General features: G+C 39.8%; 1 protein-coding gene across 4 annotated transcripts in view; it reads right to left on the bottom strand.

Moving 5' to 3' along the window:
* The window catches only part of CDK14 (cyclin dependent kinase 14), a 572,715-nt gene that overhangs the window by 127,438 nt on the left and 421,716 nt on the right, over window positions 1–23,561 (bottom strand). For all 4 annotated transcript variants that reach the window (XM_032304318.1, XM_032304316.1, XM_032304319.1 and 1 more), the window contains one exon: window positions 10,461–10,509. In XM_032304318.1, coding sequence (XP_032160209.1) covers window positions 10,461–10,509 — 49 coding nt within the window. The remainder of the gene's footprint in view (window positions 1–10,460; window positions 10,510–23,561) is intronic.

Consider the following 23,561-nt stretch of genomic DNA (forward strand, 5'->3'; position numbering starts at 1 on the left):
TCAATATATTAAGACTAGGCTGAGTTGGGAGGTAAAAGCCAATGAAGGAATACCCATGATTTTATCCCTGCTAAGAGTTTAATCTTTTAAACCTTGGCTGCAATGAAGTGGACAAAATCTGGCCTAAGAAATGAGAACTACCCTTCATCTTGACTTCAAATCATTTTTTTCCCCATAGTCGTGCCATAAATACACACACACACACACTCTCTCTCTTTCCAGTTCTCTCTCTCTCTCTCTCTCTCTCACACACACACACACAGCTGGTATGTTTATTGGTTTAGTCACTAAAGGATTTAGCTGGACAAACATCACAAAGATGATGACTGATTTAATTGAATTTATGATCAAATGTTTTCCATTGCAGGAAGAGTGGGAAATCACTTATGGGGCGATTTAAATAATTTAAGGGAAGTTCTCTATTTGGCATTATGTTTGTATATCAAGTCTTGAGGGATTAAATACAGCTGAGGCCTAGCAAATAACTCACATAGAGATACATAAGATACGCTATGTAACAATGCAACAAGGGGCAGAATATTGATCCCTTTGTGCACATTTCTATTCACTTGTATGTCGTTGACAGTCTGAGTAAGGACATCCACACACATGAGACTTCAACTGTAAATCGCCACTAGATTCTCCAAAATGTCTGAATTATCTAAACATGCTCTTTTAGGTAAAACAATAACTGATTTGGGGGTTGTATGCATGTCTGCTTATGGCGTTTTAACATATCTTTGTTGTTAAAGACATAATGAAATCTATTGTTAAAGTCACTCCCACGATGACTATAACAAGGTAACATGTGATTAGTGCTTTAGGGTATAGATGTGGCTCAATGTCTCAAAGAAAAATGCCAAGTTACCTTTGTTCCCCGTGATAGGTAGCAACTTAAGGCCACGCTTTCAGCCTTCATGGTTTTTCTAGTGATAAGTCATTCACTTGTGCCATTGAGAAGTCCCCAAACATCAAGAGTAACTCCTTTTGGTCTCACCACTGAAACCCCTGGATCAAGTGGACATTCGGTCCTAGCACAGCTGGGTTAGTCTTACCCATCAGTTCATGTATGAAGTGCACGACAGGAAAGGTCTCATAGATGCTTTGAACTTGATAAGTGTCTATGGGTTTCTTTCAATCTAATTAGGAAAACTGTCTGGTAGATGTGTTTCAAGACTTAGGGTAAATCACAGTTTTACATTAATTATGTACAATGCTATTTGTTAACATATCACTCTTAGGAAGGAACTGCTGGGAATGAGGGAATCTTATTTCTACAAAGAAGTATTTTAAAAAATGATCTGGTGACCAAGCAGTTCAGCATGTGCTCCTTGGAAGGTAGAAGTAGTAGCCCAGATGTCTGGGGACCCCGTATAGCACTGGGATTCATGTTGAAGGACCGCTGCCTATTGGGAACTGAATGAAATGCCCTGCAGGGTAGGGTAGGACAAGCTGTGCTGAAAAACAGGAGGGAGATAAGCTAACGCTGGCCAACAGTGCCCCATCATTTACACCCATACCTTATTCAGTCTTCACAACAATCCTGCTAATAGTTTAAAGACCGAGAAGCTGGGGTTCAGGTTGATTAGGGAGCTTGCCATTGAGTTGCGGATCTAGGATTGGAATTTGGCCCCTATGATACCGGATGATGCCGACGTCAGACATTTTCTTGCCATTTGTGCCAAATGAGCTTTTGCAGCCTTCCTTCTTGGTTCACATCCACTGTATCTATTGGCTATGGATTCTTACAAGGTCAACAGGACTACCGTCTACACAGCAGATACCGGGTGTACATATCAACATAAACAGTCTAAGAGCTGGATCTTCACAATGGGTGGAAGTTCCACTCAGTTTTATACAAAGTTTCCCCATAAGGTAAGGGAGACCCTTGTCCAATCCTAATATTCAGGACAATCAACCAAAGTGTGGAGTGGGTGATAGAAGATGACATTGTTAAAATCACGTCTTTCTCCAGTGACTTCTTATGTTCATCTCAATTTTGAGGCTGAAAGTTCACTAAGTTCATAAACATTTTCTTAAAAGAAAATGATAAAAAAAAAATGTTGAGTTTTTCTCATACCCAGTTTTTCCCCTAAAAAATAAAGAGCAGTAAAAACTGCATTTCTGTTTATGTTTCACTTTCTAAAAAGTGGTAATTTTCAAGTTCTGAAACCGAATAATTAACATATGTACCCACAGGGGTCCATGGGAGGCTTACTTAGAAAAATGGAGCCCTCTCAATAGCATCTCATATGTGGCGAAGAGGAAGCTGAGCCTTTATGATATTTTCTGAGTAGAGTTAGGGTAGATCAAGGGGAGCCGGGAACAACAGCAGAGAGGTGAATTCTTGAGGGAGTTCAAAAAGGGGAGAGAGCTGTGTGTCTAACCCCTAGCAGTTCCCAACAGAAAAGAGAGAGAGAGAACACGAACAGGAGAAAGGAACAGAGGCGCTTGCAACAGGCAGCGCCCCTCAGGAGGGAACAGCATGGCTTCTCGAGGGGAGGCGGAGGGGAGGGGATGTCTGCATGCTCTTCTGTGATACTTCCACGAGTTCCTCTGAAGATTTAATACACTTATTGGGCCCTCCAGAGCTATTTTCTTCTCAGTGTTTACAAATAGAAGACAGGGGTGAGAAGCAAAAATATAAGGAAGATCTCTGGACACTAGAGCATAAAATGCCAAGAGCTCAAATGCACGGAGTTTTCACAGCATCAGACATCCATGCCTCTACCACGCTGGGTGGCACTTAAGATAAGTGAAGAGTTTACATGTTCCCTTTCAGCTGTGCTGCCCAGTATGGTAGCAATGTATGGCTATTCACATTTAAATTAACTCTTAAATTAATTAAGTTTAAATAAACTTTAAAATTCAGTTCCTAAGTCACGTTAGCCGAATATCAGGTACTCAACAGTCATAGGAGGCTAGTGGCTGTTGTACTAGGCAGTGCAGATGGAAAAGATTTTCATCAATGAAGAAGCACTGGTCTAGAGGAGAAGGAAACCTTGGTCAGAGTTTTTGTTATCTCAGAGGCTATGAACTTTCTGGAGAACAATCCGTTTTTACCACTCTAAGTGTAGGGGAGGGGACTGTTTCTTCCTTACACATAAATTTGAGGAACCAGTGGGAACTAGGTAACATGGAACTGCCGGAGTCAGAGGCCTGTGCTTGTCACCAGATGGGTCAGAGATCAGATGAACCAGATGTGTCTGAACTGGCAAGGACTCGGATGGCCCCCTCTGCTCTGCCTTACCCCACGCATGCCTCATCACTGAGTAGGAAACCCCAGTACCCACTTACGGAAAGCAGAATGGGCCCCCAGGATGTCCACTCATTAATCCCTGAAGCTTGTGAATGTGTTGCCTTCCATGGCAAAAGGGACTCTGCAGATATAATTAATGTTGCAGACCTTAAAACAGAGAGATTAACCTGGATTATGCAGATAAGCCTTTGGAAGCAGAGAACTTTCTCCTACTGGAGGCAGAAGGCATAGGGCAGGAGGAGAAGTGAGAGAGCTATAAAGGCAGTGAGAAAAGCTCCCTTCACTGATGCTGGCTGGACAGGGGAGGGGGCTGAGTGATGAGGAAAGAGGTGGCCTTTGCTGGTTGGGACTCCCTGCTGACAAGTGGTTAAAAAAAAGGAGGCTTGGCCAGGGACTACAGGGGACTGAATTCTGCCGACCCACCCACCGACTGAATGAGCCCGGAAAGAGATTTCCATCAGAGCCTCCAGATAAGGCCCGCCCTGCTGATACTTGATTTCTGCCTTGGGAGTCCCAGAGCAAAGAAACCAGCGGGGAACACCGAGGCCCCAGCTCCAAGAACTCCGTGACAACACCACAGTGGTGTTTCACCAATACATCTGCGGTGATTTGTCAGGGCAGCCACAGAACACAAACACCCTGTTTTATATTTTGGAGAGGCAGAAGAACTTCTTTAGCTCACGTACCCTTCTAGAATCTGTTGTGGGAAACAGTGCAAGAAAGCCTAGTTCTCTCAGTCGCACGGCTTCCACAGTTGCTGCAGGAAGCTTGGTGCCACTTCAGAAGCATGGCTGGATTTTATTCCTTAATGAGCTGGACGGCAGAAGGAAGGTATTAGCTGCACCATAAGCATGTACTTTGGGGTGAGGAATCCAACACATCATCTGAAAGGATGAAAAACAATGGCTGTTGCCAGCTCCCAAGCCTGGCACGTACTGCCAATTAGTTAGAGAGAAGATGGATATTTTCTGTCTATCAGAAGGGAAACAAACAAACAAAAAAAAACCCTGTGCTCAGCAGATAACAAACCCAGCACAGGGTTTGCCCTTGGCCATCACCAGGGGTTATTAATAATAGCGAATTCTTTGCTACCACAAGAAAGATACGGACAAGAAACCTCACAATGGCACAGAATGACAGAGGGTAATTTCCTGGGGGCAGAGGGAGCTGTGTGGGATAGGGTACAGAGCTCACCAGCAGGGTCTGGATGGGTGGCCAGGAGGCCTGTCACCTCTAGCACTTCGACTGTTGCAAATTGGCCTTTATCCCAACGGTACATCATCCAGTAGCTGCACAGGGGAGGCCTGAGCTGATGTGTGTGGTCGGCCTGCTGCAAACCCTTTCCCCAGGACAGAAGTCAGGTTTCTACTTCACCACAGCTCTCCTGCTGCTAAGAAACCTAGACTGGGAATAAATGACATCACTTCCCAGAAGAGATCTCCCCAACGAGGGCTGTAGTGAGAACAGAAAATCAGATACCTATTCATTTGAATATCGGGGTTTTAAAATTGATATTTCTCTCCTAAGATTCATTTTGGCAGTGTACATTCTGAGCTGCAATTTTCAACAGCATTGATCATTTGACCTCACTGAGCGTGTTTTTTTTTTTTTTAAGTTATAAAATAGAGATGATGGTACGTATCCTACTTCCCAAGACTGTTTTAAAAAAACACACGAGATGTGGTAACATAAAAGAAAGCAAATTCTACATTGTCAAATGCTGCCCAAGTGTTAATTACCATGGCTACCCCATCACAGCTCTGACTGTAGGGAAAGGAGGGTACATGAGGCCTCTGACAAGGTATGTTTCATCTGTTATCATATTTACACCACTGCTACTATTAGTAGCCAGGTCTGAGCCTCCGGCAAACTTGCCAACCGTCCCTTGGTTAGCTTTCTCCGTGTCCTCCTGGTGGATGCCCGACCCGTATCTTTGGACAGCCCTTGATTCCGTCTTCCTTGAGGCTCCCACCAGAGCCTGGACCTCCTCTTTCCCCTCTAAAAAAATCCAGTCTTTAATTTTCTAGAACTGCTCCCTGGTAGGGAGCAAGGGGCTTTAGAGAGAGTAAACACCACACCTACATGATGCTTTCAGGACCTGAACCAGTGATTCATTCCTGTGAAGAGGAACATCCACAGCAATTTCTCTGAACTGCAACTTTGGGGCCTCCCAACAACACTACGTGCGGGTGTCCGAGATCGGGACAGAGATCCGCTTGGATCTGAGCATCCATCCACCTGTTTCCAAGGCTGTCATAAAGAATTGCACGCCGGGTAGCGTCCTGACGCTGGGCTCACATCCGCAAGCCAAGCAGCAGAGGACTGCAGCTTCAGCTCATCCTGGAGTGAAGAGAATGGAATTTCAAAATGTCTGCTTTACAGCGTGTCACCCCAATAAACCCAAGCCTAAAAAAGTGCATTGATGATGTACAGAGTAATTTCTTTGAAAACACTGCAAGAAGAAATCTCCAGGCACTAAATAAATTAAAACTGTTACTTTGAAGTAAATAGAATTATAACAAAAATGATCAACAATGAAAAAAAAAGTCGAAGTGGAAGTGGAGTTAAAACTTTGGCTCAACTGCGCCTCCTAGTGCCAACAGCTGTTCTTACGTTCCTTTCACTTTAAACTAGTATAGAAAGGGATAGTCCTTTCTTTGCAGTGTATTATTATTATCTTAGAAAATTTTAGATCGACTTGGAACAATAAAGCAGAGTAGAAAGACAGGACCTTTCGGTTTCCTGAGGAGGCACTGATTTAAATCCTAATGGAATGCAATCAGATAGGACAGCAAGAAAAATAAGGACTTGGCAGCATAAATATAGAATGAAGTGTGTTATTATTTCCTTAAAAATTATTTTAAATACATTATGTTTTATGCACATGTACCACAACAACCAAGCAGGTCATCTTTAAAATGCGTTCTGAAAATTGAGCATGGAATTCAAGAACCCTTTCAAGGAAAGTGCAAGAATACGAAGTTAGAAAACTTAAATCTTCTGAATTTGGGTTTGTGACTGCTGGTACATTCAAATACATGCAGGTTAATGTCATCTTCTCTATTCTTGCATTTTCATTGAAGGAGTTTCATGGCAATGTCTCTGTACTTACTACACATTTTAAAGAAGCGATGCTTTCAATTCTTAGGAGAAATTCAGTGGGACTTACCTAACTGGAAGGATTATAAGCTGAAGCAGAGCACGTGGATGGAGAAAGCAGGGCAAGGCTGGCCTCCACCTAGTCAAGTCTGTGGACATGTACTGCTTTATCTGCCACGAGTTGGGTTTTCCAAATCTGTCCTCTGTGGCTCTGTGGTTTATCCTTGGTTCTCTTTTTGCTCCTTTCAACCCTACCCCCACCCCAAATTGTTCAGCTGTTAAAAAGTTCCAAAACAAGCAAATGTGTTCCTGGAATCCTACCCTAACCAGTGCTGGAGAGCGTATACTAAGGCTTGCTTCTCCAGCCAAAATAATAAAAGATCTTTTAAGTGGCTGAAATTCTTGGTTGATTGCATATACATGCCCATGTCAGACAACTATAAATAGAGAGATTTGGAAGAAAAATAGGGAGAGTCTTTATAACTCCAGTGAAATAAAATGGAATGTTTTTGAAGGCAGTGAGAAAACAGTACATGTATTTATAAAATTAAGATGTGTCTCCCTTTAATCCAAAATCTCCTTTAAGCAGGAAGAGCCCACACAAATCATGCATGTCCACATGAGGGAATAAAAGGGCTTTCTTTTCTTTATTAATAGTTATTTATTATTCTCAATCCTATAATTAAGACTTCTTCTTTATATTATCTTTTTGAGTTTAGATATCTGTAAGATCTTTTGATATTTTTCTCCCATCACTGCTTTGTTCCCCCAGAATACTAAAAAATCCTTCAAAGGATAAAATTATGCCCATGGTTACTGGTATAAATGAAGTCAGGAGGGAATTGTATTGGTGTTACCTAGGGCAGACTTGGCCCCCCCAATAAACTGGGTCACTTGTTACAGCTGTTCAAAGAGACTTGAGGATTCACTGCTCAAGAAATTCTGGCTCTTTTAGGTAAGTTAATATATCACCTAGCTTTAATAGCTGAGTTAATACATATTCTTAAAAGATATCCCTACTTAATTTGGAACAGTGACTTACTTTTTATTAACCTACCCATCTTATATTAACCCATCTAAACTGAATTCAAATTAGTTCTTATAAATTAGTTCACTTTATTTTGAACCTATTACTGCTGTACAAGAGAATTTACCAACTGCTCCAGTTTCACAATTGTGCTTGTAGACAAGCAAATTAGTTAGAAGTGATGGAGGAAAACCAGCACTTGCTTAATAGTCTTTAAATGCAGTTCTTCTGAACCTTGACCTCCCTCCAAAGTGACAGATGTTGAAATGTCGGTGGCTGCAAAGTCACAAGTCCATTTGGAGGAGGGATCAATAATATAATTAGGGTCTCTGAATTCTCGGTTTTCTCTAAATTTCATTGGGTTTTAATGGGTTAGAAGCTATGGCTTGGCTCTAAGGATTCAGTATATAACACTGGTGCCAGAAAGTAGTATTTTTAAAATATTTTAAGTGATTTTTTATTACTCCGTGTTTTCTGAGATAAATCCTTAAGGCAACAAAAAATAAGATTTATGGGAGCTTAAAAAGTAGCCTGGTTCTGAACAGGTTATGTTTATAATTTAAAAATCTTACCTCAAGTTCAGCTTTTAATATTTTTGCTAAAATGCTTTAAAAGCAATCTAAGGGTAAGGCCCAGTTTGTTAGATGCTTTTGAATTAACTCTAATTTTTTTTTAAAAAAAGATTTTATTTATTTTTTTGTCAGAGAGAGAGAGAGCACACAAGCAAGGGGAGAAGCAGGCTTTCCGCTGAGCAAGGAGCCTGATGTGGAACTCAATCCCAGGAGTTCCTAATTCTAATTTTATTTTAAAGCACATGTGATGCTATGGATTAAAAGAAAGACATTAACCACAGTTCTACCAGTTCATTAAGAATACTTTACATGAAAATGTAAGATTTCCTTTAGTATTTTAGACCTTGATTTTTGTAGAAAAATTATAAATCCTATGTTCATAGAAAATGCAAGTAATAAATATCCCTGAAGATCTATCTTAAGGAAAAAAACTATGTTACTATTTTGCAAAAAATCATATTCTGAAGAATTCTTATTTGCCCTCTAAAGTCAAAGCATATTTACTGACACTTAGCATCTTTTTTAAAAAATCTGAACATTGTGCATAATGCACAGTTTTTAAAATTTCTAAAACATCAATACCAGAGGACTGTACATCCTGATTTTCATCAATGAAATTAACTACTCTTGTTGTAACATGATCAATACCTCTCAAAGCAAAGTAAGCATGGGGTCTTAGGTCAGTCAGAATGAAGCAAGCTTATCAGAAGCAAGCAAGTCAGAATTCAAGCAAGACTTGAGTACTATTCCAATTTTGCTTTTCTTTTAGAAAGACATGAGGCAACCTGAGGCATCCCACCTGTCACGGTGGAATGGCTGGATGAGAAAGGCCATTCATTCATTGGGGCCTGCGTGCTTGAGAGCTTGCAGTGGTGGATGGTACTGAATATAAGCTACAGATATGAATGGCTGGAGTGGGCCAGGTGTACACAAAGTGGGGTCATACCCATAAGAGGACAGTGGAAGAAATATCATTCACCATCATCTACACACACCCATCTCCCATTTTTTTTGTTGACTGCTCTAAGTGGGTAAGGACTGCCATTTATTTTTCTGGGCAATTTAGAGGTCACTCTAGCTCGGCCCCTCTGAAGGAAGGAAATGGCTGTTCTCCACAAATGCTCTGTGTAGATCTGCCAGATGTTCCTGTGACTTCAAAGGTGGGGTTAGAAATTCAACTGCTTTATAAAGAACTGTCTCCTAAGACGGTTACCTGCTTGGACAAACCTTCTTGAGCAATCATGAGAGAATGTGTTTGGTCATTTAATTAAGGCAGGAACTGTATACTATATGTGGTACCTGGTGTATGAAAGCACTTAATTAAATTGTTAGACGGATGACCAGTGAAGAGGGGAAGGGTGAAGGGAACAAGAGTGAAGGAACAGGCACAGAATGTTCCCAACAGAGGGCATGCCTCCAAGAGGAGACTCCAGACATTAAGAACTGATTCTTCAAATGGCCAAATGCAAAGCCTTGTGTTAGACGAAAATAGTTATCCCAGTGCTCTTCTAAGAATGAATTTAATCAAAATAAATTGCCAAATCTTCCAAATAAACCACTGCAGAGTTTAAAGTACTCACTTCATGAGTTCCTCACAATAAGTTGTCTACTGGATCTACTGACAACATTTTTATTATAAAAAGGGTTTTTTTCCTTCTTTTTTTATTTTTATAATTGATGGTGTCTAAAATGAAACATGTTGTAACAGTAAAAACTGAGGCAATAATACCAAATTCCCCACAGACAAAATTCTGTTATGACAAATTAATTTTTTTTAAATCAAACCAGTCCCGGTTACCTTTTTCCCAGCATCATGCTTGAAATATGATCTCCACAACTAATGAGAGTGACTCAATCACTCTGCTTTCCAACTTTCAATGATTTATTAACACGTTGGCTTGCAATAAAAGATCTCTGAATAACTTGAGAAACCCAGACCTTCAGATTTCATCAAATTTCGAAACCAATAAATAAAATTATTTCAATGAGATCAGATGAGAGAACAGAAATTAAATAAACAGATCACATATATTTCAAGTGATACACATACTTTGCTTTCCAACAAGGCTTAGGAGAACAACAGATAAACTGAAAAAATCTGAAAGATCAATTTTATCTAGCTCCAAGTCTGTCACTGGCATTATTTAGATTAGAATCAGTCATAACACTGTACTTAGATGCTATTTTGTTATTGTGAAAACATTTCTTGGAATTCAGTTATGAGAAGATTAAGCATAATGAATTTTAGGATTTAGAATTCTCAAGCAATGCCACGTTGCTCTAAGAACCCAAACTCATATATAACAGCATCGGCTTAAGGTAAACATGGAGGCTGGTGCCCAGTTAGGGCTTACCGACTATTTAATGGTTAAATGAATGGATGCATGGATACTTGGATGAGCAAATGAAAAATGTCAAGACAAGTGTTTTAAGAATTGAGAGAGAAACTGAGAGAGAAAAGAAAAAGAGAGCGAGAACAAGCACAAACTGTATAAAGACTTACTTATTCCATGCTTGCCTAAGGTTTTTAGAGCTGTACAGGGTAAAGCGTTCTGAAATAAAAAAGAAAAATGATAAGCAACCTTTGTTTCAAATGTATACATTACAAGTATGTTTAAAAAAAAAAAACCTCAATTTTTAAAAAAGACAGTGTTTGACTTAGCCATGGTTACGCTGGCCATGGTACACTTCACCTTTAGATCAGGCAGTTACAAAGAATAAAACAAGAAGATCGTAACATTTTAAATAAGGAAGCATTGTTTTCTTTTGTTACGGTGATTTATTTCAGAATCCGGTTTCCTAATAATTATTTCTTAGAATAACTAAGTTTTAATCAGGTAGAAAAAAGAAACACAAATTCCAAACCTCCAAACTGTAAGTCTACTGAAGAACACTGACACACTGGTGAAGTAAGAACTGCTGCCTTCACTCTGAAGATATCTCTGATCCAATACAGTAATGGTGGTTCTCCTTTCTTACACTATTTAGTATTTACATTTTCTTTCTTACATTTACTTGGTTTGGCTCAAAGCCAAACTACTAATGTCCTCTAATGTACCTTTATGTTTTTCATTAAGTCATCTTTACTATATTTTAAAAATTAAGATGTTGGTTTTACCAAGTTAAACAATAAAGCAGCACAGATGTTAATAATCTCCTCTCCTGCTCTTTATTTTTGACTCCTGAAGACACAGCAATTGTTAATGTCCAGGGTATGTCTCTTTCCACATATTTCTTTATGTTTACAATACAAACCCACCCATATATACATGTGTAGATACTATATTAATTTTTAAAGACGGATTGTACAATAAACAGTCTGGAATCTTTTTAGTATACAGCAGTCCTTCAAAGCAAGAAAACAGATTTAACAATTGTTTTAAGACTGTATAATATTCCATAGACTAGAAGTATCATAGTTATTTAGACTATTTCCTACTGATGACAACTGAGATCATTCCCAGTTCTTTTCCCTTAAAAACAATGCTTCAATAAATATCCTTGCACATCTATCTCTGTATACTAATGCCTTTGTTTCTATTGGACAGATTTTTCTATGTTGAACTGCTTGGTAAATGGTACGCACATTTTACATTTTAATAGATGCTGATAGATTACTTTTCATTTTCCAGCAATGAAAAAATGATGTCTCTTTATATATGCATCCTTGGAATGCAAGGGTGGTTTAACACATGCAAATCAATAAATGTGATACACCATGTTAATAGACTAAAAAACAAAAATCATATGATTATCTTAATAGATGCAGAAAAAGCATTTGACAAAATTTAGCATCCATTCATGATAAAAACCCTTAAAAACTGGGTATAGAAGGAATGTAAGCAATGCAGAAAAGCATATACATGACAAGCCCACAGCTAATACCATCCTCAATTATGAAAGGCAGAAGGCTTTTTCTCTAACATCAGGAACAAGACAAGGGTGTCCACTCTCAGCATTCTTTTTTTTTTTTTTAAGATTTTATTTATTCATTTGACAGACAGAGATCACAAGCAGGCAGAAAGGCAGGCAGAGAGGAAGGGAAGCAGGCTCCCTGCTGAGCAGACAGCCTGATGGGACCTGGGGGCTCAATCCCAGGACCTTGAGATCATGACCTGAGCCGAAGGCAGAGGCCTTAACCCACTGAGCCACCTAGGCGACGTGACTCTCTCAGCATTCTTATTCAACACCATGCTACTAAAAGTATGAGCCTGAGCAATCAAGAAAAGAAAAAAAAAAGGAAGAAAGAAAGAAAAATAAATAAAAGGCATCTGAATTGGAAAGGAAGAGGTAAAACTGTCTCTGTTTGCAGACAACATGATTTTATATACAGAATATCTCCACCAAAATACTATAGTGCCAAATTCAGCCCAGCTGCAGAATACAAAATCAATATATAAAAGTCAGTTGTGTTTCTCTATGTTAACACTGAATTATGTGAAAAAGAAATAAAGCAAAAATTCCATTTATAAAGCATCAAAAATAATGAAATGCCTAGGAATAAATTTAACCAAGGAGATAAAAAAATCTGTACATTGAAAATTATTAAGACACTGAAGAAAGAAATTGAAGACACAAATAAATGGAATGGAATCCTGTGTTCATGGATTGGAAGAATTAATCTAGTAAAATCTTCATACTACCCAACATCATCTATAGCCCTAATACAATCCCTACTGAGATTTCAATGGCATTTTTTAAATAAAAATTTTATTTATTTATTTGACACACAGAGACCACAAGTAGGCAGACAGGCAGGCAGAGAGGAGGGAGCAGGCTCCCCGCGGAGCAGAGAGCTTGATCCCGGGACCCTGGGATCATGACCTGAGCCGAAAGCAGGGGCTTAACCCACTGAGCCACCCAGGCACCCCTCAATGGCATTTTTTTGTATTTATACAAACAAGAACAAAACAATCCTAAAATGTATATGGAACCACAGAAGACCCTAAATGGCCAAAGCAATCTTGAGAAAGAAGAACAAAGCTAGGGGCATTACCCTTCCTGATTTCAAACTATCTTTCAAAAAGTTAGAACAATCTGAACTATCTGGTACTAGCATAAAAACAGACACACAGACTAATAGAACAAAGGTGAAAGCGCAGAATTAAACTCAGGCATGAACGGTCAACTAATGTTTGAAAAGGAAGCCAAAATACTCAATGGAGGAAAAATCATCTCTTCCATATATGGTGGGAAAACAAACAAAAAAATGAAACTGGACTCCTATTTTAAACCAAGAAGAAAAATTAGCTCCGAAAGTATTAAAGACTTAAATGTAAGACCTGAAAGCACAGACAAGAACAGAGGTGGAAAAAGCTTCTTGACACTGGTCTTGGCATGACCATATTCATGGATTTTATGGATACAACACCCAAAGCACAAGCAGTAAAAACGAAAATAAACAAGTGAGACCGCAACAAACTAAAAGTTTCTGCACAGCAAAAGAAACCATCAACCAAATGAAAAGGCAACCTATGGAATGGGAGAAAAATATTTGTAAACCACCTATCTGGTAAGGGGTTAATATCCAAAATATATAAAGAACTCACAAACCTCAATAGCAAAAAAATCAAATAATATAACTAAGAAGTAGGCAAAGGACCTGAACAGACATTTTCCCAACGAAGATATTTAACTGGCCAACAAGTACATGAGAAGGTGCTCACCATCACTAATTATCAGATTAAAACCATCAAAAACACAATGAGATGTCACCTCACACCTGTCAGAATGGCTAGTATCAAAAAGATAAGATAAGTGCTGGCAAGAATGTGGAGAAAGGGGAATGTTTATACATTATTGGTGGGAATGTAAATTGGTACAGCCACTATGGAAAACAGTAGGAAGGTTTCTCAAAAAATTAAAAATACAACTATCATATGATCCAACAATTCCATAGGAGGATATTTAATTTCTGATGGAAATTAAATCACTAACTTGAAGAGATTTCTGCAGCCTTACGTTCACCTCGACAATACTTACAATAGTCAAGATATGGGAACAACCAAAGTGTCCACTGATGGATGAAATGAATGAAAAAAATGTAGTGTATATATGTAAGGGACAGTATTTAGCCATAAAAAATAAGGAAATCCTGATATTTGCAACAATGTGGGCATTGTGTCCATTGAGGGCATTATGCTAAGTGAAATAAGTCAAAGAAAGATAAACACTGTATGATCTCACTTGTATGTGGAATCTAAAAAACCCTGAACTCAACAAAAGCAGGGAACAGATTAATGGTTGCCAGGGGCAGGGGATGGGGAGGTAGCGAAATGGATGAAAAGCAATCACAGGATATAAATTTCTAGTTATAAAATGGATCAATTCTGGGGAGGTAATGTAAAGCATAGTGACTTTAGTTAACAATATTACCCTGTATATTTGAAAGTTGCTAAGAGAGTAGATCTTCAAAGCTCTCACCACAGACACACAAAAATTGTAATCACATGATGTGATGCATATGTTAACTAAACTTACTGTGGTATCATTTTGTTATGTGTGTGTGTGTGTGTATATATATATATATATATACATACATAGACATATATAAAATCACTCTGTTGTGCATCTTACACTTATACACTGTTATATGTCTATTCTATCTCAATAAAGGTGGGCAAAAAAAAAGTGTTCTAGCAAAATAAAACAAGGAGATATAATGTAGACAGGCCAGTATGAGAGGAACACTTTAGGTTAAGTGATGAGGGAAGGTGAGTTTCAAACAAAACAGTCAGTCAACAAAATAAAAGTTCCCACTGGAAATCTGGTTGGAGTGTCATTAAAATATCTACTTATCTGAAAATAATGATGTAAAATCTTTGTACATAACCTTTTGGTTTATCTTTCCATTCAGAATGGTTTTGTGTGTATGTCCTCCAATAAAATTAAATGGCATCTTGATTCCTTTTAAAAATTTCATACTTAAAGGCTTAAGTATTGCTTAATATTGGTTGGTGTCCCTTTTCAGTGTTGTCTGCTTTTAAGGAAAAGCTTTTAAAGGAGAGAATCTAAATGATTGGTATTGCCTTTGTTATGGTATATTTCCTGTGGAAGAATACCATTAAATAAGAAGAACAAAAAGAAATTTAAGAACCTGCTCAACTTCCCATTTCTAAACACAGTCTTTATCCAAACAGAATGACTGGAAATACTGTGCAACGATTCATTGGTTCAACTACTATTTATTGAGCAACTACTATGTGCCAGGGGTCCTTCCTGGTGGCTGAGGCTACACAGAAGGTATCACACAGAAACCCTTCATGCAGGCAGGGAGCTCATATTCCAGTAGAATGTGCAAGGCTGAAGTGAGCCTGAAGGACAGGGTGGCTGGAGCAGACAGAAAGCCCAGGAGAGAGAAGTGGAGGCTGAGACAGAGAAGGGACACAGGGCAGAAGACGGGCTCATATGGAGCCCCTGTGGCCTGTAACTCACCATCCATACATTTGCCTTTGAGAACACACGATCAGGAGCAAGGACAGAACTGGGAGATCAAGAAAAGTTTTTTACAACTGTACAAGAGGGAGACAATATACTCTGGGCCCTAGAAACAGTGACTGCAGTGAGAGGGGGTCAGTCCGTCCGCAGCTTGTTAAAAGGCAGAGCAATAGATTTACTGATGGATTGGATATAGGCTATGACAGAAAGGTAGGCATTAAGATGAGGAAGAGAGGGTTTACGGATCTCTAATTTCCAAGTTCCAAAGATTGAGAATTTCATACTCAACTCAGCTGTCATGCCAAGAATACATGAATCTTTCCAGGATGATTCAGAAAGTACTGAAGGTTTTCATGGAGCTTCCGAGTCACCATTCAAGCTGGGATAATTGTTAAAATATTTAAGAACCTGCCAGGCATGGATTCTGACCCATCAGCGCAGAAACTAGTCATTAGGCTCTAATGGCATGCATTTGCCGAAGATCAGACCTGATTCCAAATAGCCATTGTTCTAAAGCTATGGGTCAAAGTGCTCACCAACAATTATGAATTAGAAGTCTCAAAAAAACATGGAATGTCTCAGTTTACTCTCTACTAGACTGCATTATAAAGTCACAACGTAACTCAGCCAGTTGGTGTAGAGTAGAAACTTAAAGGCATATTCTAGGTTTGAGGATTCACTGACAAAGAAAGGAGAAATGGCGAGAACAGTTCTATTTATAAAGGTCTTTAAAAGAATTACTATCTCAAGTCTGGTATTAAAAAAAGCAAGATATATTTTTAAAAATTAATTACATCAAGTGTTCTTGTAAAGCAAATTTGATCTCCTTAACTTTGTACTCCCCACAAAGCAATTTTAATAATTTGCTATGATTTCAGGAGGAACAAGAATTCCATTACAGATAAAATGAATACAATCTTGCATTTACAAGTAAATTATTATTCTTGGCAATTAATGGCTGCACATAAATATAAGTTCTAAGAACTGCCTCTATTTAGAGTTTGACAGGATATGCTAATAGAATTTTTTTTCCCCAGAAATACAATATGTCCAATTTAGCTGTGCATAAAAGCCCAAACTGAAACACGCCATATGAAAGTTAGAAAAAATAAGGAAGAATGAGGTCTCCCTGTGTTTGCCTTCCATCACTACTCATGTAAACTCTGAATTCTTTTAGCAAATGTGACCTAAGCCCCTGCCAGGGTGCCAGGAGCTGCACTGGACACGGAGAAGTGGTAAAAGTCCCAGTTATAGTTCAGTGGCACCGAAATGTAAATACAGAATTACAAATACAGGGTGAAGAGTGCTGCCAGTGTGGATACGGACACCATCCCTTGGGAGCCTGGAGGCAGAGCCACTAAGTGCATCTGTTTCTTTTCCAAATGAAGACAGGATAAACTCAAATATCTGAAGCCAGCCCCAGTAAAACACAGGCACTGCTCTCTTGTATCCAGCATCCTTCAGATCTTAACCGCCAGGTACACAATTTCAAATGGAGGAGGCGCTACTATTTTTATTTTTATTTATTATTTTTTTTGCCAGGAACATGCATTACATTTATAACTCCATGAAAAAGTTATATTTTAAAAAAGCGATTTCCACTATGAATAAAAGTGATGTTCCATTAGAACAAACACAATATAATTCAGCACACAAGTTTGAAAAACAAAAAGGTGCTGGAATCCAGGGCTCTGAACCCATAACAGTTATCTTTAATAAAATATTCAAGGGCCTATGAATGACTTTATCAGATTATTCAAGTTATTTGCATATGAGTATTTTACACTGTTATGCTTTAGTTAAGTTTACTCTGTCAGTGACTACCTGAATGTCAGCTTTCTCTTTCCAATTATGTTTAAACTAGAAGTTTAGAATGTTGTGATGTAAAGAACTGGCGAAACTCTGAGCATAACTGAGGTGTGCAATTAATTTAAACCTGCAGGCTGATTTTCACCTTCTCTTCTTGCAGGGACATTGCAGAGGATGATCACACGCAGCGGGAGGCCGGGGAGGAGGGCAGCACAGAAGAAATCACTCGCTCTGCCACGGGAGGGGGTGGGAGGACAGAGAACTGGGAAGGTTTTCCCTCAAACTGCCCTGCTTGTGTGCTGCGGGTCACTGAAATACCGCAGGAAAACAAGCGGAGAACAATGGTACACGTTCTAGTGACTCAGCTTAAAAAACCTATAACCGCAGTGGCTTCAGGCATTAGGAAAGCAGACTGGAACCCACAGGAAGAGAAAACCTAAACTGGAAGGTACTCATTCGCTTATAGGGAAGACCTGGATCCATCAGGAAAATAACTTTAATTTGTATTCCCCTCATTTCCTTCTCACCCTTTTTTTTTTTTTTTGGCTTGTATCTTACAGGACACTGCTATGGTTTCTAACTTCAATAACAGGAAAACATATGAGTAAACAGTTACATCAATCAACAAATTAGAAACCCCAAATATGTTCGAAGCACTTGAGAGGTGAAATCAGGATTTGTAAGCTATCGCTTTTCTTTCTTTTTTGGGAGGGGTGCCAACAGAGATGAGAACTTACAAGTCTAAGACTTTAGCATACCTCTTGTAAACAGATTTAATATCATCCAACATAAATAATATCACCAAACAAGTGTTTCATAAGTCAATAAATCAGTATAAAAATGAGCATGTCCAAAATGCCACAGGAAATGTTAGATGTGCTTGATAATTAACTCCTCTCAACAATATATTCAAACGTTCACAATTAAAAATTTTTAGAATTGTTTTATATTTTAAAATACATTTAGTCTTTCTTACTGAGCTTGTAAGAAAAGTAGTAAGAATTTCACCAAAGAGCTGTGGTCATTGTATCACCTGGCAGGGGTGGTGAACCTGAGGCCCTTCTCAGGATTGTTTCAGTGAAGCAGAAGGGCTCTGGTCCTTGAGAAGGTCAACAACAAACATAGTTATGGATCGTGCTAGTGAGATTTCAAACAATCACTCTTATTCCTTAAGTAATGTATAATATTCTTAAATCCTTTAGGATAGGAGACATGAGTATTCCTTCATTCTCTCGTTTGTTCTACAAATATTTATTATGTGCCTACTGTTTGCCAGGCCCTGTTCTAGGCCCTATGGATATACAGCAGTGCACAAAACATATATGGTCATAAGCAGCCTACAATAAATCACAGCACCAATACTAATGGATTATCAATAGAAGAAAACTCTATTGACAAGTATGCAGAAGAATTTTTATGCAATCTTCACTGTCTCCTATTAGGAAAGCCAAGCCAGCAGTGAACACTTCAGTTGATAGTCTGATTGAGACAGATAAGCTGGATTTAAACTATTTATAGTTTTTTTTAGAAGATTTTATTTATTTATTTGATAGAGATCACAAGTAGGCAGAGAGGCAGGCAGAGAGAAAGGAGGAAGCAGGTTCCCTGCTGAGCAGAGAGCCCGATGTGGGGCTTGATCCCAGGACCCTGGGATCATGACCTGAGCTGAATGTAGAGGCTTCAACCCACTGAGCCACCCAGGCACCCCTATTTATAGTTTTTAAAACAGAAGTAAAGCAGAATTCCTGTACAGAAGAGGAGAGTTTACCCCAGATGGAGAGGGCTAAACTTGTTCCAAAATATGGGGATGTTAGATCTCTCAACTCCAAAAAAGCAGAGTGACCTAAACAGATATTTTAATTTTTATTTTTTAAAAGAGGTTATTTATTTATTTGACAGAGAGAGGGAGAGAGAGAGCGAGCATGAACAGGGGAACATCAGGCAGAAGGAAAGGGAGTGAGAGAGGGAGAAGCAGACTCCCCGCTGAGCAGGAAGCCGGACGTGGGACTCGATCCCAGGACCCTGGAATCATGACCCAAGCTGAAGGCAGATGCTTAACGACTAAGCCACCCAGGTGCCCCCTAAACAGGCATTTTGGAAATGATACATAAATAAAACATATGTTCACACACCTGCAAGTCACAGCTTTAACATACTTGATAGCTCCAAAATACATAATGACTGAGATCTGGCACACCTTGAATGTTATCCATGAGGCTCTGGCATGACACATTCATGCTGAACAGAACTGTACTGTCCTGATGCTGTCCCCGATGGCCACCTCAAAATGCTCGGCAGCCACCTTCAGACGGTGCATGCAGGAGACGGAAGTAACGTGACCTACTCCAGCTGTGGCAAATCATCTTTTAATTCCCAAATGTGGTTGTTTTAAAATGAGTAATCTGGGCGCCTGGGTGGCTCAGTGGGTTAAGCCACTGCCTTCCGCTCAGGTCATGATCTCAGGGTCCTGGGATCGAGTCCCGCATCGGGTTCTCTGCTCTGCAGGGAACCTGCTTCCTCCTCTCTCTCTCTCTGCCTGCCTCTCTGCCTACTTGTGATCTCTCTGTGTCAAATGAATAAATAAAATCTTTAAAAAAAAAAAAATCTCTTTTAAAAAAAATAAATAAATAAATAAAATGAGTAATCTCTTAGCAACTTCTAGAAACAAACACTCTCCTACTTCATTAAATATTTTTACTTCTGATGGCTTGGCTTTTCGGACATGTGTACAACTGTGGCTTTGTGAATGCGCAGTCCCTGACAAGGTCTTCAAACTATCCAATTTAAAAGTCAAGGAAGGCTTCTCTTCCCCAGAAGATGTCTTTCTCTAGGAAAGTTTAACCACAGGCATTCTTGCAAGTCTAAAGTGTACTGTTCACAAATCATGTCTTTACAGTGCCCAGAAAACAAAGGAGAGGAAAGATTCTGTGTCTCATTCTCCATGTGTCCCCACCCACCCTTCATCTAGACTTCCCTAAGCGAGAAAGAGATCAGGAAGGGGGAGCTCAGCACCTTCAGGGGCAGTGTGAACAATCAGGGAGTCTAAGAACTTCTTTTTACAGGAGTAAACTGAGGTTAGAAAGGTTGAGTCGCCTGAGGCCATGATGCAGGCTACTGGGACAGGCTGAGAGAGGACTCTGCTCCCAGTCTACCGTCCCTTCCCAAAGAGCTGGGCTACCCAAGCCTTCCATTAGATATTCAGCAAACATTTTCTGTATGTTAAGTAGTTTGCAAATATGCACTCACTTTAGTCCTCATGACAACACTGTGGGCGAGGGGCTATGGTCATCTCTACCTTATACCTTACACACAGAGAAACTGAGGTAGTGAGACACTGGGCACCTTGATGGTGTTACAGCTCCCATGTGGCAGAGCCCGATTTGAACCCAGCTAGAGGTGGAGTCCATGCTCTTCGTCACTATACCAGGACACCCCTCTGTGTCTCCACTGGCAAAGACTTGAAGTTGGACCTCCACCATATACTAAGCCTGCAGCAGCACAACAGAGCACAAAGGTCCTTTAGCCATCAATATAAAACAGCACGCTTCCAACGAGCTGACATTCTGGAACAGGCAGAACTACAAAGACAGTAGAAAGATCAGTGGATGCTACGGTTAGGGCAGAGGAAGGGAGGAGTGGGCAGAGCACAGAGGATTTCTCAGGGCTGTGAAATTACTTTGTATGATACTGTAAAGGTGAATACATGTCATTATACATTTGTCCACACCCACACTATACATTTGCTCACCAGGAGTAAACTCTAACGAACTCTCGGTTATAATGATGGGGCAATGTAGGATCAGCAATTCTAAGAGACGGCCCATTCTCGTGGGGCATGTTGATACCAGGGAGGCTGGGACTGTGTGCACACACAGGGTAGGTATGGGCAATTTCTGTGTCTTCCCTCAGTTTTGCTGTGAAGCTAAAAGAGCTCTTTAAAAAAGCATGCACACAAATGTACTCTTTTCACTCCCAACGCACTTTCCGTAGGCAGTTAACCTTTTACCTTAACCTTTTGTCTAGGAAAACGAATCTGTCTTGTGTTTACAGGAAGTGCCAGACCATGTCTTCCCAGTTCTAGTAACCTTGGACATCATACTTAAAAAAACAAAACAAAACAAAACACCTCTTTTGGTGCCTCCACTGCCCTATATGGGAGTAACAGCAGTACTTACCTCAGTTACTGTGAGCATTCCATCAGGAAATGCACCTCAAGAGCTGGTAAGAGTGTCTGATGCCAGGAAACATTTAATACCTGCTAGCTATGACTACTATTATCACAAATACCATTGATATGCTTGAAAAACCGACGATCTCGTACGGCAAAGTTCTACATCTACGAGGCAGACATACTGTACGTGGGAAAGCAGTGTTACTCTAGGAAGAGTAAGTACTCAAGCTATCCTCAAGTACCCCTTCTGAGGCAATAAAGAAATGACAAAAATCACAGACATTTCAATACTTTTCTAACTCCTTATAGGTAAGTCTGTGATTTTAACGCACTCGTGGAGAGCAAGGATGAGCACTGAGAGAATAGCAATTATTCTTTTTAGCAGTCAGGAGATTATTAGTTGGGTTTACCAAGCTGGCTGTCGAGGTGAAAGCACTATGTAGCACCGTGGTGTCCTTCCTTAATAATCTCAATTGCAAACATTATTGTCTGGCAACTAAAAAAACATTCTGACAGCACTGTATCGAGGACAAGCACAAGTGAAAGAACTTTCATCCGATCTTAAAACTGAGCCAATCATTACTAGTCAGTTTATCTTATCTTACTTGAGTATCTGGGGGTAAAATATTCTTTGCATCATACATAAATCAAGATTTTTCCTTTCATCTCTATACTAGCCAAAGAGGTATTATACCATAGTCGTGTCTATTTGTCCTGTATGATCCCTATGATAATGGCCCAAAAAAGTGTTTTAAATCAACATCATTCTAAACAAATCAAGGCTCTGAGTCACTTAGTTTAACCAGGAGTAGCTGATCAGCCTAGAAGTCATAAACTCTAATCTGGGAGATTAGATTAGTATCCAGGAAATATTTCTTCTTGCCCCTCTCCCCACCCTCCCTTCCCTGCCCCGTGGAGAAGATATTTGGTGTGAATAATGGATGTCAGTATTGACATCCATCCCAATAGTGCACAGTATTGACACAGTGCAGGTTTAAATGTGTCTGTGCACTGTGCTCTTCCTGTCTCTTGTCACAGGCAGAGCATTATTTCGGAGCTGTCGCTCCGAGGAAGATGCAAGATGTGTGGTGAGACCAGAACCTGGCCTTGCATCTTGGAGGTGAACCCTGCAGAATGCAGACAAGATCAGCTGAAACCCAGCTCACCACACAGGCTCGAGCAACTCACAGATACTCATCTGGGTTTGGCACCGGCACTGGGGTGGTTTGTTTTGAGCCCTGTCATGGCGGAACTGACTGCTCCGTGTGACTCTGGCTCAGTGCTACCTTGTGGGGCTTTCCTCACGGATCTTCAGCTACATTTATCTTCCTGCCTACCTGCCTTCCTAAGAGGGTAATTCACAGGAAAACATTTGGCAAAGTGTCAAAAACAATACAACACAAATAGCATCACAAACCAATGAGCACTTCAATTTTCAGTCATTATGCTGTCTAAGAATTTTCAAATGCTGAAAACTGTACATAAATTCTCAGGTTACAAACACTGTTGTCCATGTGCCTCTAAAGTCCCAGGGACAGAAAAGAGAAAATCCTACCTTCCTCCTACCCTTGGTTCAATCACTTAGTCATGAATCTCACAGTGGAATTACTCCTCAGGATGGTTAACTATGCACAGCTTAGGTCTGTGGGGTCCCACTCCTTCCCTGGGGAAACAGTGAACTACTCAATGTACTCGGCTCAAGACCCAACTTGAACATAGGAATCAACTTGTCTTGTTTTAGATCTAAACTTCCAATTCCCTGTCCCCCGTTCCTAAGATCTTCTTCTTCTTATTTTTTTAAAAGTTTTTGAAAAGATGTTTAAAAGTTCAGGGTCAGGAGACATGGAGGACCTTTTCCAATGCATAGATTTCTAGTTATACTTACTGTGTGCAGGATAAATATAAAACATCATGTTATAAACCAAAGAAAGCCCTAACAAGTGTACAGCTGGTTTATGGTATGTAACAACTCAAGCCTGCCATTTCTAAAGAGCTGACAGTTCTTTGGGTACCTTGAAAGTTATCCTTGTCTTCATTTGACTCTGTTCTCACTCTCAGGCTGAATCTCTAATTCTTTTCTTAGACGTGGTTTTAACCAAATCACACACACTGGACTGTATGCAAGGATATTAGCTCTTTCGGAGGGTGGGAAGGGGACAGCGGGATTACTGAAGAGATGGGGAAATC

The sequence above is a fragment of the Mustela erminea genome, chromosome 11, assembly GCF_009829155.1.
Source record: "Mustela erminea isolate mMusErm1 chromosome 11, mMusErm1.Pri, whole genome shotgun sequence".
In the NCBI taxonomy this organism is placed as follows: domain Eukaryota; kingdom Metazoa; phylum Chordata; class Mammalia; order Carnivora; family Mustelidae; genus Mustela; species Mustela erminea.